This window comes from Triticum dicoccoides, chromosome 4B, assembly GCF_002162155.2.
Source record: "Triticum dicoccoides isolate Atlit2015 ecotype Zavitan chromosome 4B, WEW_v2.0, whole genome shotgun sequence".
NCBI lineage: Eukaryota > Viridiplantae > Streptophyta > Magnoliopsida > Poales > Poaceae > Triticum > Triticum dicoccoides.
In genome coordinates this window covers 678,019,445-678,038,354 of record NC_041387.1, presented here as the reverse complement: position 1 = coordinate 678,038,354, position 18,910 = coordinate 678,019,445, and the positions used below count along the sequence as shown (strand labels likewise).

The following is an 18,910-nucleotide window of genomic DNA, read 5'->3' as shown; positions in this document are numbered from 1 at the left end:
GTGCTACTAGACGAAGACGAAGCACTAAACCTATGGAACAATAGGAAGAGAAACGGGAGCCTCATCCCCTCCACCAACCGCGGGAGCATCAGCCATAGAGGAATAGAGATCACTGCTCCTAGCGTCCAAGGGCGGCAGAAACTGTTGCCTCTACGAAGCGGTTTGCTTTCGCCAGAGCAGCGAATATAGGTTAAAGAAACTTGGGTGTGTTTTATGTTAAAAAAAAACTGGGGTGTGTTTTGTTTTGTTGGCTCAACTTCGTCTATATGTAGGAGACTCTCCCGTCGACTATGAAGATGTTTGTGGCGACTTTGTCAATCTCAAGATGATGTGCTGACTCAGTTTTCCGGAGGTGCTCATAGTGTAGGTGTCTGTGCGTATGTTCATAAGGTTGTGTGTATGTGCGTATGTATGAGGGGGAGCTCATGGAGATGCTCTTGGCTAAAAACAAATCAAGAAAAGACTCGCCGTTTAGGCAACCCACGGCGGCCGGCCGGCCAATCTCCCGCCCCGACGGCGACCGTGATACTTACACAGGCGACGCCGGAATATTTATTAGCTTAGCCAAACGGAATGATTCCTCCGGCGCGGCATAATCCGGCTGCCTTTCCTTCTCCTCCTCCTCGGTGAGGTCGCGCCGGCCGGCTGCCTCCCCCATTCCCATCACCTCCCACCACCCCGCGCCAATGCCGCCCCACAGCGCAGCGCGCCATGGCCACCGAGACCCCGACCGCCTCCCCCACCGCCTCCCCCACCGCCCGCACCCTCTCCGCGGCATTCGCCGACGACCGCCGCCGCGAGGCCGTGCCCGCCGGGCTCGTCAAGCTCATGCTCCACCGCTGGGGCGCCGCCTGCCTCCCCAAGAGCAGGGCCGCTCTCAGCGCCCGCGCCCGCGCCGCCACCCCGCCCCCGCAGACGCAGACCCGACCGTCGTCCGCGTCGACGCCCCCGGCGGCGCAGGTGCCGGCACGCCAGGGCCACGCGGGCGCGGCGAATGTCTCCGCGAGGAGGCCTTTGAGTCATGAATCTACAGAGCTAAATTGGGATTAGATCTTGTCACTGCTCCTGCATCCAGGTGATCGAACACGGCTGCAACCATTTCATATTCGAAGGCGGACAGGCGGTCGGGAAGAGAAGCATGGTGCTGGCCCTTCTAAGGGAAGCTTTTGGTCCTGATAATCTGCAGGTACGAATATATCCTAACCAAACCTCGGTGTTTCAAATTCGAGTATTTAACCAAAAACTACCACAATTCACGGAACCGTGACGAAAAACTACCACTTTACGATTTTGTGCGAAAAACTACCGCTTTTTTCCTAAACTGTGGCAAAAAACTACCAAGTCTGAAAAGAGCCCGATTTGGCTCTTTTAAACGCGTTTCTGACAGAGTTGGCCCACACATAAGTGGGTTAAAAAAGCAATCGGGTCCCTTTAAAAAAAAAAGCAATCCAGTCCTTCCGCCACGCCCCTGGCCGTGCCCATGGGCTGCGTGCCTGGCCTTGCCGCCCTGGCCGCGCGCCCGTCGCCGCGCCCCTAGCCGAGCCCCCTGGGGTGCCTGGCCGCGCCCATGGCCGCCCGCCCGTGGCCGCGCGCCGCCCCGCCGCGCCCCTGGCCGCGCCCGTGGCCGGGCCCATGGCCGCCCGCCCGTGGCCGCGCGCCGCCCCGCCGCGCCCCTGGCCGCGCCCGTGGCCGCCGCCCCTGGCCGTGCCCGTGGCCGCGCGCCTGGCCGCGCCCGTGGCCGAGCGCCCCTGGCCGCGCCCGTGGCCGCGCGCCTGGCCCCGCCGCGCCCCTGGTCGCGCCCCTGGCCGGCGGCCTCACAAGGACTGGATTGCTTTTTGAAAAAGAAAACAGGGACCCGATTGCTTTTTTAGCCTGCTTATGTGTGGGCCAACTCTGTCAGAAACGCGCTTAAAAGAGCCTAATCGGGCTCTTTTCAGACTTGGTAGTTTTTTGCCACAGTTTAGGAAAAAAGCGGTAGTTTTTCGCACAAAATCGTAAAGTGGTAGTTTTTCGTCACGGTTCCGTGAATTGTGGTAGTTTTTGGTTAAATACTCTTCAAATTCAGAATATGCTTTATGCATTTACCATTTCTCTTCTGTTATTAAACTGCAGGTACAGGAACACTCAAAGAGAATCCAACTCAAGGTATGCATTGCAACTTGGAATAGCGTTTTATCTGATTGATTAACTCGTCGTAAGGAAGTTAAAAAATGTACTACCGTATTTCTGGTGAATTTGATGTAGGGAGAAATTGCCAGACACATTGATGTGAAACTCAAGATTTCAGGTCATCATGTGGAGGTTAACTTGGCCGATCTGCATGGCTATGAGAATCATGTCATAACTACTTTGGTGAATGAATCAATCCGGCCACCACACTCGATCTGCGATCATACTAACTGCAAAGGTACATGCTCTTACAGTTTCGCTTCTTGGTTGCTGGCACTTTTGCTAATCAAGACAGGAGTTCTAAGTGTTAGCGGTTCATATGTGCAGTGATTGTGGTCCACGACGCTGATAGGCTTTCCTCCGATGTTCAACATTACATCGGTTGTTTTTTGGGAAGGTATGCAGGTTGCAACAAAATCATCTTCTGCTGCTCCGATTCCTCAAACCTCGAGGCTGTCAAACATCTATGCAAGGTCGTCATGCTTCAGCCACCTTCATTTGATGAGGTACATTCGACTTCGGTCTGTTTATTTACTTTATGGATGATCATCTTCTCATTACGGTGCTGGACAATTTGATGAAAGATTATCTTCTCTAGATGATCAAGGTTCTGGAGTTCATTGCTATGAAAGAAGGCGTAGATTTGCCTCGCGGAATTGCCAGCAGAATTGCAGTGAGAGCAGGCAACAATCTCCGACAGGCAATACGTTCTTTTGAAGCTACATGGAGAGCAAAGTAAGCACACGGATCCTTTCTCCTTTTCATATTCTGATGGTATATCGCCATAATAATATTGTCAGCAGGCCAGCATAGCACTGGTCAGTTTACTGTGCAAATGCTGCTGCCATTGTTATGACTAAAAAGGATGCTGCACTACTAAAGAAATGGTTTCGCACCGTGATTTCATTCTCCTTTGTTTTATAAGTGTTTGCAAGGTCTTTAGAGGATTACTAGTGCCTGTTCATACTTTTAACTATGGATCCTATTTTGCTTGTGTCGAAGAATTACTGTAATTTTGGTTTTCCATACTGATAAACAGCTCCCTTAACAAATACAGATATCCGTTCGTAGAAGATCGACCTATTCTGACGGGATGGGAGGAAGAAATATATAATGTGGCCAAGAAAATCATGGAGGAGCCAAGTCCAAAGCAGTATGCTACCCTTCCACCGTGTTGTTTTGCAGTCCAGTACGCGGGAGCTTCTTTCTTCAACTTCACTACAAAAATAAAATTTGCAGATTTGATTTATACACAGGCTGTATCTCATTCGAGGGAAGATCAGAAAAATGATTGAGCATAACGTGTCACCTTATTTCATTTTCCGCGTAAGCTCTGCTCTACCTTATGCTCACATGTTTTATGTGATTTGAGGAGCCCAGCCAATGCTCGTATTTGTCATTGCTCATTACTGTTCCTTTTTTTCCTTTTCCTTTTCCTTTTGAGATGCAGCACCTGGTTACTGAGCTGAAAAGGGACAGGGATAAAGATTTTCAGAACAGTGTCGATGAACTGGCATCGGAGTTCAACCATGTGAGCATGACTACAAGCATCTTCACTCACACTTGAGAGTGACATTTCGTTTCCATTTCTCAACTAGATTACATTGATGTATGTGTTCTTTGCCTGCTTGCTTGTGGGCAGTGCGCAGGCCGCAAGTTTCAGAAAGAGCAAGTCAAAGAATACAGGTCTCGGGACACAACCTTGGACATCAGTATAGAACGTTTTGCCGTGGAAGGCCGTGACCAAGGGGAAGCCATCCAATACTTCATAAAGATTGAAGGTATATGCTAATTGCTTTTTTGGTTCGGTTCACTTGTGAACTGTAGTCTAACCCTTACAAAATCCTGGCAGAATTCATCGTGAGGTTCATGAGCTTCTACAGATCCTGGCAGAATTCACCGCGAGGTTTATGAGCTTCAGCAGATCTTTCATGACGAAGAACTCGAGTAAAGGGGATATTCTATGAAGGGGGTGATCCACTCGCTCCATCGAAAGCATCTCCAAGTATTGTCGCACTTTAGGTAAATAAGCAGTGGCCTCTGCCTGCCTCTGAACCAGAGCACCTTATATGTTGCTCCGCGTGTAAGATGAAGATAGACCCGTGTGATCCGTGCTGTGCGGGCGAATATACGATCACACACAGAACTTGGCATATGTGTGGAGTGGATTGTGATGGGCTCCAAATTGTAAAAATATCAACTTCATATTTGATAGTATATCAATATTATCATATTAGTCTCATAGAGTACGTATATCATCTTCATATCACTTGCCTTGTGTACTTTGTATTCTATTTACTCACAACGCCGCATCCCAAAGCAACATAGGGGTTGTAAGTATTGTGTTTATTTCATCACACAAGAAACCACAATGATGTGAGGAACAGATGAACGCGGATTTTTGGCTCTGGGGAGCATATACTCCTTAATGAACAGTGAAATCAAATAAATTTTAAAAATTCTGTTTTTTCTGTAGATGTTCATATTACTGTGGCAAGAGTGCTTAACAATTTTCATGCCATATGGGATAGCAGTCCTTGGTCTCTGAAAAAGAAACAAAATCAAGTGTAACATTTGGAGTTCGAATTATTATTATTTATTTGATTTATATGGCGCAGCTGGCGGGGGCTGCGCCATCAGCGAAACCTCCGTCGACCCCCTCCTCCCTAGGGTCGGCCACAGCAAGGGTTGTGCCAAAAAAAAAACTCCATTATTGTATCGTATAGACGTCCTTTTTTTTGCAACGAATCATGGAGCTTTATTAATGAACTAGAATTCGGTTACAATCTGCCCGAAGGCTGCTGATAAGAAAATCCGGGCTCTCATCAAGCCAGCTTTCTGTCCCCTCTTGAGCAGTAGCTCGGCGGGCACAGAGATGAGCCGGATGATTGAGAGTCCTGCCTACATGGGAAACCGAAAAGGAAACAAAATCAAGAACTATCTCCCCTAATTCTGCTAAGATAGGCGCGGCAATAGACCGGTTATTGCCTCGCGAGTTCCATAGGTTAACGAGCTCAAGGCAGTCGACCTGTATGATCACATGAGAGTATCCCCTGAGGCGTGCAAAGATCACCCCCTCCCGGAATGCCATCAACTCGGCAATGAAAGGATCTGAGATTCCAGGCAAAGTCTTACTCCATGCAGCAAGGAATGCTAGGTGGGAACGAACGACACCGCCAGCACCCCCCTTCATAGCATCCCCATTAGTTGCTCCATCAGTGTTTATTGTAATCCACCCCGGATCTGGTGGCCTCCAGCACTAATCAGCAAGATGTTTCGAGCGTCCTATTGGCAAGTCCAATAGTGTCAAGGTCTCATGCACCCATTTTATCGCCTGAACTAGGTCATATCCGTCCCTGTCATGTGTCCAGTTATTTCTTGAGGTCCAGACGGAGTGCATGATGGTGATAATCTTGCACCTCGTGTCATCATTGAACATGTTGTCAAGCAAGATGTTCTAGCCCATGTGTCTAGATGCAGTCTCGGTAATGTGAATTTGAACCGATCCTTGGCCGCAAGCCAGAATTTCTTCGCATGCGTGCAGTCAATTAGCGCATGCTTGAGATCCTCATTCATAGCTTTGCATACATCGCAAATGCCAAGAGGTTTAATATGTCGGTATTGCAAGGTGACCGAGTCCGGGAGGATACCACGCAACACTCTCCACCAAAACACTCTGACCTTTGGTACCACATGAAGCTTCCATAAGGCAGTCCACATCTGTTTGTTTGACAATGATGATTCTGTGGTCGTCCCTTCCTCTAGAGCACCAAGCTCGTTACGAGTCACAAGAGAACGATACGCGACTTTTACAGAGTAGATGCCTAATCTTTCAAGAGCCCAAGCTAGCGTGTCCTCCCCTCCCGTGGGGTTTAAAGGGATGTTAAGTATAGCCTCTGCGTCGGGATGAAGGAAATTTTGTCGCACAACATCGATCTTCCAGTGCCCTGTGTAGTTGTCAATCAAATCTGAAACTCTGCTGAGTTGAGCAGCACCGGTGCGTCCCATTGGTTTCATAGTGGCAGTGTTCGGAATCCAACAGTCCGTCCATGTCGCAATCGATGTGCCATCTCTAACTCGTTTTATAAGGCCCACATCAGGAGCCTTCCTGCCCGCCACAATGGCCTTCCATGTGCTGGATGATCTAGTTGGTACAGTAGCATGCCGAAAGTCTGTCAACGGGAAGTACTTTCCTTTGAGAACTCTGGAACAAAGGGTTTCCGGGTGAGTAATAAGTCTCCAGCCTTGCTTTCCAAGCATAGCTAGATTAAAAAGATGCAAATCTTTGAAACCCATCCCGCCCTTAATTTTTGGTGTTGCAAGGTTCTTCCAAGACACCCAATGCAAGGATCGTTTGTCTATTGAGCTGCCCCACCAATACTTGGCCATGCAGGATGTCAAGTCCTTGCACACCTTCTTTGTTAGCAAGAAACAGCTCATACTGAAGGTTGGTATTGGTTGAGCGACCAACTTGATCAAAGTCTCTCGAGCTGCGCAAGCCATATTTCTCTCTGACCATCCCCGAAATTTGCAGCGGCTTCTCTCGAGGATGTGTTCAAAGGAACCACTAGTGATGCGGCCGACAGCAGTGGGGAGCCCTAGATAACTTTGAGAGAACGCTTCGACTGTAATTCCCAAATTCTCTTTAAGTTCCTCTCGAAGAGGTGCTGCTGTATTGCCACTGAAAAAGATAGAGCTTTTCTCACCGTTGACAGCTTGACCCGAGCAGTCAGCATAAATCCATAGAATGTCATTGAGTCTAGTTGCACTCTGGGTTTTGGCACTTAGAAATATCAAGCTATCGTCTGCAAATAACAAGTGGTTAACCCATGGTGAGTGAATACTAACTCGTATTCCTCTGTCAATTTGCGCACCTCCATAATAATTCAGTAAAGAGGTGACGCCCTGTGCACAAATGAGAAACAAATAAGGTGATAGCGGGCAGCCTTGACGTAAGCCTCTGGAGGGATCAAAAAAGGGAAGAAGCTCTCCATTGACTTTGATTGTGAATCTGACCAAAGTTACACATTTCATCACCAATCTGATAAATTGATCATTGAAGCCTAGCTTGTAGAGCATAGCTTCAAGATAGTGCCACTCTACTCTATCATAAGCCTTCAGCATATCGAGTTTGACGGCACAGCAAGAATTTTTGAGTTTGACGGCACAGCAAGAATTTTTCCCTTTCTTCCTTCTCCTGATAGTGTGTATACTCTCATACGCTATGAGGACGTTGTCAGTGATCAAGCGTCCAGGGACAAAAGCGCTCTGTTCCTCGCCTATTATCTCATCTAGGATGAGTCTCAGGCGGTTTGCGATCGCCTTAAGTGCAATTTTATATAAGACCGAGCAGAGAGCAATAGGACGGAACTGGGATATTTTCTGTGGATTCCTTACCTTAGGGATCAAGGTGATAGCAGTATCATTCAGTCCCATCGGTAGCTCACCACCATTCAAAAACTCCAAGACGGCATGAGAGATGTCATCGCCAAGCACATCCCAATGTCGCTGGTAAAAACCAGCCGTGAAGCCATCGACTCCCGGGGCCTTTGAAGGGGCCATATCAAAGAGTGCCTTTTTGACTTCCTCGGCTGTATATTCTTTGTCTAGCAAGTCGTTCATACCTTCAGAGACTCGGGGTTGTACACAATCTAGGAGGTCATCCATAGCCCGATACCCTTGTGTTTGGTACAACGCTGCAAAGAAACTTGATATTTCTTCCTTCACTTCATCAGGTTCAGTACATATGTGACCATCGCCCTTCTCCAATGAAGTGATTCTGTTAATCCTCTTCCGAAGAGCGGCCTGAGCTTGGAAATAGCCCGTGTTTCGGTCGCCTTCTTTCAGTCACAGCACACGCGAACGCTGTTTAAGCCACACCTCTTCATGTCGGAGTGCTTCACGGAGTTGCGTTGCTACTCGTTTTTCCTCCTCCGACGGCCCACGGCCGATCGAGGAACACCGTAGACGATCAAGGCGTTGCTGAAGTTTGCGTACTTTTTTCGTCATGTTGCCAAACTCCCGCGCTCCCCATGATCCCAACTTCTGTTGGACAACTGCCAGGGCGTCAATTACGCCTTGCAGGCCGCCTTGACCTGATCCCGCCTGCCATATCTCACGAACAAGCTCGTCGTATTGCGCATGCGATTGCCAGACATTCTCATATCGAAACTTTTTTGCTGCTCCAGACCAACTGTTTGCTGCATGTGAACGGAATTCAGCTAGTACGTAACAGTGATCCGATTCCGCACTACTGATGTGTTTTACTGACGTGAACTCAAAGAGATGCAAGAAGGCTACGTTCGCAAAGGCCCGATCGAGTCTTGCTTTAACATTTGCAGCTCCATCTTGCCTGTTATCCCATGTGAATGGTACGCCTCTCCACCCCAAGTCCTGGAGTGAGCACTCCTCTGTTACTTCCCGAAATGCCTTCATCTGGCTCTCCGGTCTCGCATTAACTCCAAAGTGTTCTTCTGCATATAGTGTCTCATTGAAATCTCCCATGCAAATCCATGCATGATGCGGAAGAGTGAACAACGTGCGAAGGAAGCGCCAACTGTGACATCTATTTTCCACTCGTGGCGCCCCATAAAACCCTGTGAACCGCCAAGATTTATCATCCTGCTTGACAGTCACATCGATGTGAGAAATGCTATAGTTTTCCAAAGTAACTTCCACATCTCTCGACCAAAATAGACCAATACCACCACTTAGCCCGTCGCTGTCGACGGCAAAACATCTTGAAAGACCTAGAGAGGTTTTCAGATCTTCCACTCTTTTACCCTTTATTTTTGTTTCCATTACGAATAAAAGGGCGGGGCCTTCTTGCTTCACAACTTTGCGAAGCTCTCGAACTGACCAAGGGTTCCCAAGCCCTCGGCAGTTCCAGCTTAATGTGCTCATTGGCTCGGGCAGGGCTGACCAGCAGTCCCTGCCGTGTTTTCAGAAGAAGGTGGGGTAGGCCATTTCTTCTTTGATTCGCTCTCTGCTCTGACTTCCAGTTGATCGTCTCCTTTGGTGCCCGCTGAAAAGACCATACCCTCCATGTTCTTATCAACATCCTCACCCTGTCCCTGAGTGATGGTTTGGGTAGGTTTTTGTGCCACTGGTTTATAAACCTGTGTAACCTGTGGTCCTCCTTTCCGTTTATTCTGCAATGTTTTAACTGGAGAAGTGACCTCTCCTTGTTGCTTCTGCTTGGAGGTTGACGAACGAGACTCTCTAGTGCTGTTTTGTGTGTCCTGTTTTTCCTTCGTCGTACTGTCAGCAGAGCTTGCTTTCTTGCGACCCTCGCTAGCCCGCAGGCTTAGTTTGAAAGGCAAATCGCCATTCTCGTCCCTTGTGCCCGGAGTAGGGCAGTGGAGATCAGAATGCCCGAGTCGGCCACATGAGAAACAAAAGTGTGGAATCTGTTCATACTCAATATCATACCAGTCCACCTTCTTCCTCTTCGCCGAATCAATCACAATCCATCTGCGCAGAGGTTTCTTGACATTGATTGTCACTCTAGCACGAAGAAAACCTCCTACAGGATCAATCTGGACTGCTGTTGCCTCTTTATCAATCTGTTGAGCAATAGCCAGACCCCAAGTGTCGTTCCTTAGGTTATATGGTAGATTCACTACCCTCGCCCAAATCTGCAGTCTATCAAATCTCAGCTCTGACGGTTGCATGTGTGACTCGTATTTCTCCAAGATCACCGCATGCTTGTTTATGTGCCATGGGGGTCCATCCCAAACACGATCACGATTGCGTTGGGAGGCAAATTCAGCAACAAACATATTTTCCCCCAGCGGGCGGAACTCCAAGCCCCTCGGGTTACCCCAAGCTGGACGTAGGGCATTGGTAATTGTTTGGATGTGGAACAAGTTCCTGAACAGCACCTTGCCTGCCAGCAGCCACTTCGGTGGTGTATCTTCCTCTAGATCGTTGATCACGAGCGGAGTCGCCTCCTCCTCTGAGATGTCAAGTTTCCCGAGCGCCTCCTCCATCTGCACTCTGGCGGAGCGCGGGGATGAAGCGCCGTTGTTGTTCGAGCCTTCCGGAGCAGATGATCTCGCCATCGTCTGCCCAGATGCTAGTGCGCCTCGCCGATTGGATCTGCGAGCGCCGCCGGCTCCACCGTGCCCTAATCGCCTTGGTTTCGGGGAAAAAGGCTCTTAGGTAATTCCTATTAGCAATCCACCTATCGTATAGACGTCCTTGGTTATATTTCATTTTAAGGAAATCCTTTTGACATACATCTGCCATGTCCCATAATTGAAATACGCGACAATCGCTACTATAACTTGAACTGACTTAAGCATCGCGGCGGCCGGCCATGGAGGACGCTGTTGTAACGGCCCGATCTACCTAATCGATCAGATCTGAGAGGAGGAGGAAGGGGGCAGGTGAGATTGAGGTAGGTGGAGAAGGAAGGGGATAACCAGGAGAAGAGCAGCTTCTCTCTGTCTATTCAGTGAGATACAATTTGATGCCCTTGACGGTGCCAAGCCACTTACTTAACCCTGAGCTCGCAGGCTCGATACGGCCCACAAGGCCACGCACCCAAGACACCGCGGCCTGCTAACGGGTCGGCCCTTCTGTCGAATCAGCAAGCGCCTTGACCAGTTCCTCTTCCCGCTTGTTGGCTGGTGAGGTCACCTTGACAGTCGTGACATCCTCCCCCCCTTGAGGTGAGGCTTGTCCCCAAGCCGATGCTGCTGGAAAGCGACGACGCAGTTCAGCGGGCTCCTCCCAGGTGGCGAGCGACGCCGGCAGCGCACCCCATTGTACCAGAAGACGAGGTTGCATCTCTCCCCGGACGCGGATGAACTTGGTGTCCAGAATTGCCTCTGGTTGATGTTCAGCCTGCAGAATAGAGTTAACAGGAGGAAGATCGCAGCTCACCTGGGTGCTAGGACCAACAGCCTTTTTTAGTTGTGAGACGTGCACCACGGAATGTATCTTACTGTCAGCTGGTAACTGAAGTTTGTATGCCACTTTTCCGATCCGAGCGAGCACTTGGTATGGCCCGTAGTAGCGGAATGCCAGCTTCTGGTAAGGGCGTTGGGCTACGGATGTTTGTATATGTGGCTGGAGCTTGAGGAAAACCATGTCACCCACTTCGAATGAACGGTCAGTGCGGTGTTTGTCGGCCTGAGCTTTCATGCGATCCTGAGCATGTTTCAGTTGTTGCTGTAAGTGCTGAGCCATCACTTCTCGTTCCTGTAGCCAAGCTGCCAGGTCCGGCACTGAACTTTCTTCCACTTGAGTAACAGCGAACTCCCTTGGCAGATGGCCATAGATTACTTCAAATGGAGTGCGCCCCAGAGAGGAGTGAAATGTCGTGTTATACCAATACTCGGCTAAGAATAGCCACTTGATCCAATTACCAGGACACGAGTGCACTGCACAGCGCAGGTATCCTTCTAAGCACTGGTTTACGCGCTCTGTCTGCCCATCAGTTTGGGGATGGTATGACGAACTCAAACGCAGCTGGGTCTGAGACAGTTTGAACAACTCTTGCCAAATTGTGCTTGTGAAGATCCGGTCTCGGTCAGATATAATAGCTAGAGGCAGCCCGTGAAGCCGAAATATGTTTTTCATGAAGGCCGTAGCCACCGTCAGAGCCGTGAATGGATGAGTCAATGGAACGAAGTGAGCATATTTGGAGAACTTATCCACCACGACCAAAATCACATCATGGCCTCCGGATTTGGGAAGGCCTTCAATAAAATCCAGGGAGATCACTGCCCATGGCCGCTTTGGAATGGGGAGGGGTTGTAACAGCCCCGCTGGAGCGATTCGTTCTGTTTTCGCACGCTGACAAGTGACACACTCCTTGACATATTGCTTAATCTGAGCCTTCATGCCTTTCCAGAAGAAGAGGTTTTTGATTCTGTGATACGTGGCGTAGAACCCTGAATGTCCACCCACTGCACTGTCGTGGAGCGCCTTGACCAGCGATTGTTGTATCATACTATCCGAGCCAATCCAGATACGCCCCTTGTAACGCATGACTCCATCCTTCAGAGAGTAATCCGAGTCACTTCCAGGATCTAGTGCGATTTGCGCCATCTTGTCTTGAATTTCTTTGTCTTCGCGATAACTGACGGCCACTGCTTCCAACCAGGCGGGCTTGCAAATTGAAATCGCTGCCACTTCTGCTTCAGTGTCATGTTCGCGCCGTGAGAGCGCATCTGCTGCTTTGTTAGTGATGCCTGCCTTGTACTGGATCTGGAACTGCAGCCCCACTAACTTGGTGAAAGCCCGCTGCTGGATTGGTGTGTTGAGCCTCTGGTCGGTCAGATTCAGCAAGCTCTTTTGATCGGTGCGCACCAGAAACTCGGCATGCTGTAAATACGGCCTCCAGTGATCAACTGCTAAAATCAAGGCAAGACACTCTTTTTCATATGCTGATAGACCAAGGTTGCGTGGCGCTAACGCCTTGCTCAAGTAAGCTAACGGGTGGAAGTCCTGCATCAGGACTGCACCGACGCCCTTGGCACTTGCGTCAGTTTCTACGACGAACTTCTTGTTGAAATCAGGTAATGCGAGCACGGGGGCCTGGATGAGTGCCTGCTTCAACTCTGCAAATGTTGTTTCTGCTAGCGGTGTCCAAATAAAGAGGGTGCCCTTCTTCAACATGTCTGTCAGAGGACGGGATATGACGCCGAAGTTTCTGACGAACTTACGGTAGTATCCCGCAAGCCCCAAGAAGCCTCGTAGCTCGCGAACTGACCCTGGGCGCGGCCAGTCCCGGACTGTTGCAATCTTGCTCTCATCAGTGGTTACACCTTCCTTGCTTATGGTGTGCCCCAAGAAATCGATCTTGCGTTGTGCAAAGGAGCATTTGGACATTTTGACCTTCAAACCATGTTGTGCCAAAATACTCAACACTTGCCGCAGCAGTTCCACGTGTCCCTCTAAGGTTGCTGAGTGGGTGAGGATGTCGTCCATGAAAACACACACACCGTGCCTGAGCAAAGGACCCAGCACTGTGTTCATCCCTCCTTGGAATGTTGCTGGCCCTCCGGTCACACCATACGGCAACACCCGAAACTGAAAGTGCCCTTGATGGGTTGTAAAGGCTGTTTTTGGTTCATCTTCTTCTCTCAACCTGATTTGGTGGTAGCCCGCTCGTAGATCCATCTTTGAGAACCAACACGATCCTGCAAGCTCATCGAGCAGCTCGTCAATGACTGGCAATGGATAGGTGCTTTTTAGTGTAATTGCATTCAGGTGACGATAGTCCACGCAGAGGCGCCATGTCATATCTTTCTTTTTCACTAACAGAACAGGCGAGGAGAACGGACTGGTACTAGGCACGATTAGTCCAGCTTTAAGCATTTCCTTCACCTGAAGCTCAATCTCTGTCTTTTGTTCCGGGGTATACCGATACGGTCGAATGTTGACCGGCTTGGCTCCAGGGATGATTGGAATTGCATGGTCCCAAGCGCGGTGTGGAGGTAGATCAGTAGGCTTTTCAAACACCACACTGTATTCTTGCAGCACAGCTTGTACTTCCACTGGAATGTGTTCCACCACTACATCATCCCCCACCGCATGCAAACAGATGATGTGAGCCACCGCATTAGCCTCTTCCAGTGCACACAACTGAGCCGAGGAGATTGGTTGGACTTGTCGCAATTGCGTTTGCACCCCTGCCAACTGAATTTGCTGCCCGCCGTGGTTGAATATCAGTTGCTTTGCGGACCAATCGATCCACATAGGCCCACATGACTCCAGCCAGTCCATGCCAACTATCATATCATAGCACCCAAGCGCTAAAACTCTGAGGTCAGTGACAAATTCATGTCCTTGTGTCTTCCATCTGCACTCTGGCACCACACCTGAACATGATAGAGTTCCCCCGTCTGCTATTTTGACTGCAACCGTGGACATGGCTTGAATTGGTAGTTGAAGTCGCGCCACCACTGTATCACTGAGAAAGCTATGAGAGCTGCCCGAATCCACGAGGATCAACATCTCTTGTCCACCTATCTGCCCCAGCAACCTGACTGTACGGGGAGTAGTTTGCCCCGTGGTGGCTCCCTTGGAGATGCACATCAGAACATCTTCATCAGAATCAGGGTCAGGCACTACTGGAACGCCCTGATCAGCTTGCAACAGTTCTAGCAGTTCTTCGACCACATGTAATTGAACTGTAGGCCCGCATTGATGCCCTTGGCCCCATCGCTCACCACATTTAAAACAGAGCCCCCGAGCACGCCTGTAGTTACGGAGGGCTGCTACCCGATCATCACCTCTGCCTTGATCGCGGCGATCCGGAGGGTTTGCCGCATCGATCGCCCGTCGATCTTCAGCTGCAGGTGGCGGTCCTGGCAACACCTGCCGGACGGGCGGAGCACCAATCGCCAGCAAAGGCCGTTGTGCAGGTGACCGCTGGTTAGCTGCATCCTGTCGCTTGTACTCCCTTCGCGGTAACGCCTCCATCAGCTCCTCCTGCAATGTAGCCAAGGAAAAGGCGGAGTCCAAGTCTTTTGGTTGATGAAGCATAACAACAGCACGAATCTCTCCCTTAAGACCATCTAGAAACTGGGTAGTAAAATACACGGAGTCGAACGCTGGGTTGTGAGCTAATATGTGATGCATCAATTCTTCAAATCGTGTCATGTAATCGGCTACAGTCCCTGACTGACGAAGGGTGTTAAACTGACGGAGATGGGACTGGTACTGTTCTCTACCAAATTTATGGCACAAGGCCTCACAGAGTGACGCCCAAGTGAATGAAGTGCTCTGTGTCTCATGAAGTTGCAGCCATCTGGCCGCTGTGCCTGTGAAATTCAGCGTGGCTAATCGAACCCAGAGATCCGGAGCCACTCCATACACATCAAAATACTTTTCACATTTGGTCTTCCAGAACTGCGGATTTTCTCCATCAAACGATGGAAAATCCATCTTGGGCAGAGCCCAGTGAGCGTGATGCGCGAATGGAACGAACGGGTTGTCCTGAGTGCCCCTCCTTTCCGCCTCTGGACCACTATCACCGCGAGGAGAAGCAGGTATGATAGATTGGGATGAGTACGCACCCTTGACCGGAGGTGGCGCGAGGGTAGTGACTACCCCGTGTGCCCGACCCCCGGTTTTGTCGATCTCGCCGTGGCCAGATGGCCCGTGGTGCTCGAAGTCGCCCGCCGACTCGGTCGGCGCGCCGTGCACCACTTGTTCCACCGGTGGCTGTTGCGGATCTGCCAGCGCGGGGTGGAGTGCGATCCGCCCCACTTGGGATTGGAGCTCGTTGAGTTGTTGTTGCAGGTTGGTGACCGCTGGACGCCACAACTCGAGCGAGGTCTGGATGGCCTCGAGCCGGGCCTCGTTGGCGGTGCGGCCGTCGTTGACCGCCTTGGCCAGCGCCGCCAATTGCTCCTCCATCGCTGCAGCTTGCGTAACTTGCTTGGTGGCGTAGCGCGGCTTGCGGTACGGGTTATCCAGATCGCCCGACCTCTGATACCACTTGTAACGGCCCGATCTACCTAATCGATCAGATCTGAGAGGAGGAGGAAGGGGGCAGGTGAGATTGAGGTAGGTGGAGAAGGAAGGGGATAACCAGGAGAAGAGCAGCTTCTCTCTGTCTATTCAGTGAGATACAATTTGATGCCCTTGACGGTGCCAAGCCACTTACTTAACCCTGAGCTCGCAGGCTCGATACGGCCCACAAGGCCACGCACCCAAGACACCGCGGCCTGCTAACGGGTCGGCCCTTCTGTCGAATCAGCAAGCGCCTTGACCAGTTCCTCTTCCCGCTTGTTGGCTGGTGAGGTCACCTTGACAGTCGTGACAGCTGTCCTCCTCCCCGTGTCCATCCTGTGCTGCACGCTACTCCTCCGTGCAGCTCGCGCCCATCACTCCAACTCCAAGCTCGCCACCACCGTCCCGCCGCCTTCCCCGTGGCGGCTCCCGCTCGTGGGCAACCTGCACCAGCTCGCGGGCGGCCGCCTCCCGCACCGCGCGCTGGCCGGCCTCGCCCCGTCATGCTCCTCCGCCTCGGCCAGGTCCCGGCCGTCGTCGTGTCCTCGCCCGACGCCGCGCGGGAGGTGATGCTGGCGCAGGACCACGTCTTCGCCACCCGCCCCAAGCTCGCCATCCCCTCCAAGCTCTTCTACGGCTGCACCGACGTCGCCTTCGCCCCGCACGGCCCCTACTGGCTCCACGCGCGGAAGACCTGCGTGCGTGCTCCACCTCCTCAGCCCCGCCAGGGTCCGCGCCTACCGCGCCGTCCGGGAAGAGGAGGTGGGCGCGCTCCTGGACAAGGTCCGGCGGCAGGCGCGCGTCGTGAACCTGAGCGAGCTCCTCGCCGGGTTCGCCAAGGACGTGATCGGGCGGATCGTGTTCGGGGCGAGCGCCGCCACGCGCGCCGACGGGTGGGGCGCCAAGGTGGACGCGCTGCTGGAGGAGGGCAACGCGCTGCTCGGCACGTTCCACGTCGCCGACTACTTCCCCAGTCTGGCGTGGGTCGGCGCCCTGGACGGCACCGACGCCAAGGTCGGCAAGGCGTTCGACAGGATCGACGCCGTTCTCGAGGAGATCGTCGACGCCGCGGAGAGACGAGACGCGCCGGGGCGGCACGACAGCACCTTCGTCGACGTGCTGCTGTCCCTCGGCAACAACACCTCCGGCAATGGCGCCGGCGGCGCGGCCCCGGAGCGGCGGTTCACGAGGGACAACGTCAAGGGGCTCCTAGCGGCACGCGCACTGAATGATTCACTCACGGACTGACCGTGACTTTACCTAGTAATTCATGTCGTATTTCCCGGCCGGGCACGCAGAATCTGTTCGGGGCAGGGGCAGACTCCATCATCATCGTGCTCGAATGGGCCATGGCAGAGCTGCTCCGCAACAAGGACGCCATGGAAAAGCTACAGGATGAGCTAAGGACTAGATTGTTGGCGCCGCCTCTCGCAGCGCCGCTCTTCTTCTACCTCGAGCTGCGTCTCACAGCTCTCTCTCTCTCTCTCTCTCTCTCTCTCTCTCTCTCTCTCTCTCTCTCTCTCTTGTGGTTTCTCTCAAACACACACCATGGAAGAAACTCTCAGGAAACACACACCCACCCACGCATGGACCAAGGAAGAAGGAGGCAATAGCTTTGCCAAGAGACACCTTCCTCTTGGTCAGCCGTGGCTACATCTTTTTTCCCTCAGCCCTCACGGCCACGTACTTTTCTCATTCATCTGATCACTTTATATACACACGCAGATCGGCAACAAGCTGACCCACCACTCCCGCTACTAATCCATCCATGCACTAACCCACTAGCACGTTCACCGGCCACAAGCACGTACACACGCATGATCAAGGAGACGATGCGGCTGCACCCTCCGGGGCCGCTGCTGATCCCACGGGAGGCCATGGAGCCCGCGAGGATCCAGCGGTACGACGTGCCGAGCAAGACCATGGTGATCGTCAACGCGTGGGCCATCGGAAGGGACCCGGGCAGCTGGGAGTCGCCGGAGGAGTTCAGGCCGGAGAGGTTCCTCGGCACCGGCGGCGAGGTGGACTTCCGGGGCCGGCATTTCCAACTCGTACCGTTCGGTTATGGGAGGAGGGTGTGCCCGGGGATCAACTTCACCATGTCCATCATGGAGATCGCGATTGCCAACCTCGTCGGCCGGTTCGACTGGGCGCTGCCGAAGGGGGCTACGCGAAATGATTCTAGCAATTTGAAGGCTCATTTCTTTTAACAATATTTTTTGTATTCATATCAAGAAGATATCAGGTATGCTTGTCCTCTGCGTCAATGCAATGTCATGTATACCGATACTGGCTGGCTATCTACAAAAGGCGACATATGGAAATCCTTAGAAAAATGTTATGCGACAAACGTTCCCTACGAAGGAACTTCCAGTGAACGACCTGGGAACCGTTGGATCTAGGCACGTGAATCTTGGCACATTCCCAGGCGCCGCCGGCTGTTCGTTGCCCATTTGCTCGAGAGTGGAGTCGATGGGCTAAAATGGTGGCAGTTCATTGCCCATGGGCTAAAAGCTCGAGAGTGGACGCATGGCCCATGCTTCTAGCCCATGTACGCATGCCGCCCTTCATGCTTTTGGCCCATGCATGCATGCCACCATTTTTGACATTCTCTATGTGGATCTTATAATTCAAATTTCACACAAGCAAGCTGAAAAAAATAGTTTGGAATAAAACTAGAGTTTTAAGAGAGTTTAAATACCAGTTTGGCAGTTTCCTAGAGAGATGACAAACAGTACGCAAATGGAGTCACAACAAAATAAAACATGTGGCAATGCAAAAAAAAAAAGTCAATAACATAGAGAGATGTAACTGGCTTAGATTTTTTTTGTTGCGTTAGACCTATTTAATCGCGTGACTTAATCATTGATGTTTTCGTCCATACTTGGAGGTTTTTGTCACTAACTTTTCAGGGAGGAAACACCTCTAAGGAAGAAGTTGACGAAGAGACCAGCAAAGGCAAAGACGGCGAACCATACGATCAGACCTGGTCATATGGGCTGCCGTATGAGAAAGAAACAGAAATGGAGATGATTACAGAGAGATTGACGGCGTTTCATGCGAGTGCCCGCGGTAGCATGGCTCTTCTTCAACGAAGGGTTTGGCGATAGAACAAACGACGGCGTATCATACAACCAATGGAGATCGTACGAGCAGTCGCATGGACCCATCATAGTAACATGTTACTCCCTTCATCCCATAATGTAAGACTTTTTTGACACTACAAAAAATTTCTTACACTATGGGATGGAGTGAGTAGTTTTAAGAG

The 18,910-nt window shown here is 51.3% G+C and overlaps 2 protein-coding genes across 2 annotated transcripts; both read left to right on the top strand.

Annotated features, from left to right (window-relative positions):
- Positions 1-569: 569 nt before the first annotated feature.
- On the top strand, positions 570-4,422 carry LOC119293085 (replication factor C subunit 5-like). Its single transcript, XM_037571671.1, has 11 exons — positions 570-1,010; positions 1,051-1,186; positions 2,113-2,145; positions 2,245-2,407; positions 2,497-2,675; positions 2,768-2,904; positions 3,227-3,322; positions 3,426-3,495; positions 3,620-3,700; positions 3,833-3,950; positions 4,063-4,422. The coding sequence occupies exons 1-11, from the start codon at positions 712-714 to the stop codon at positions 4,134-4,136; spliced, it is 1,386 nt and encodes a 461-aa protein (XP_037427568.1). The 5' UTR covers positions 570-711; the 3' UTR covers positions 4,137-4,422.
- Positions 4,423-15,768: 11,346 nt separating this feature from the next.
- On the top strand, positions 15,769-17,852 carry LOC119293083 (cytochrome P450 71A1-like). The gene is made up of 5 exons (XM_037571670.1): positions 15,769-15,780; positions 15,934-16,077; positions 16,438-16,857; positions 16,941-17,062; positions 17,447-17,852. The coding sequence occupies exons 1-5, from the start codon at positions 15,769-15,771 to the stop codon at positions 17,850-17,852; spliced, it is 1,104 nt and encodes a 367-aa protein (XP_037427567.1).
- Positions 17,853-18,910: the final 1,058 nt, after the last annotated feature.

Excerpts from the sequence above, each read along its gene's own strand:
- LOC119293085 (XM_037571671.1), top strand. The coding sequence starts at position 712 with ATGGCCACCGAGACCCCGACCGCCTCCCCCACCGCCTCCCCCACCGCC. Across the intron at positions 2,146-2,244 it reads CAAAGAGAATCCAACTCAAG|GGAGAAATTGCCAGACACAT; the intron begins GTATGCATTGCA and ends AATTTGATGTAG. Across the intron at positions 2,905-3,226 it reads GAAGCTACATGGAGAGCAAA|ATATCCGTTCGTAGAAGATC; the intron begins GTAAGCACACGG and ends TAACAAATACAG.
- LOC119293083 (XM_037571670.1), top strand. Across the intron at positions 16,858-16,940 it reads ACGTCAAGGGGCTCCTAGCG|AATCTGTTCGGGGCAGGGGC; the intron begins GCACGCGCACTG and ends CCGGGCACGCAG. Across the intron at positions 17,063-17,446 it reads CTAAGGACTAGATTGTTGGC|CACGTACACACGCATGATCA; the intron begins GCCGCCTCTCGC and ends ACCGGCCACAAG.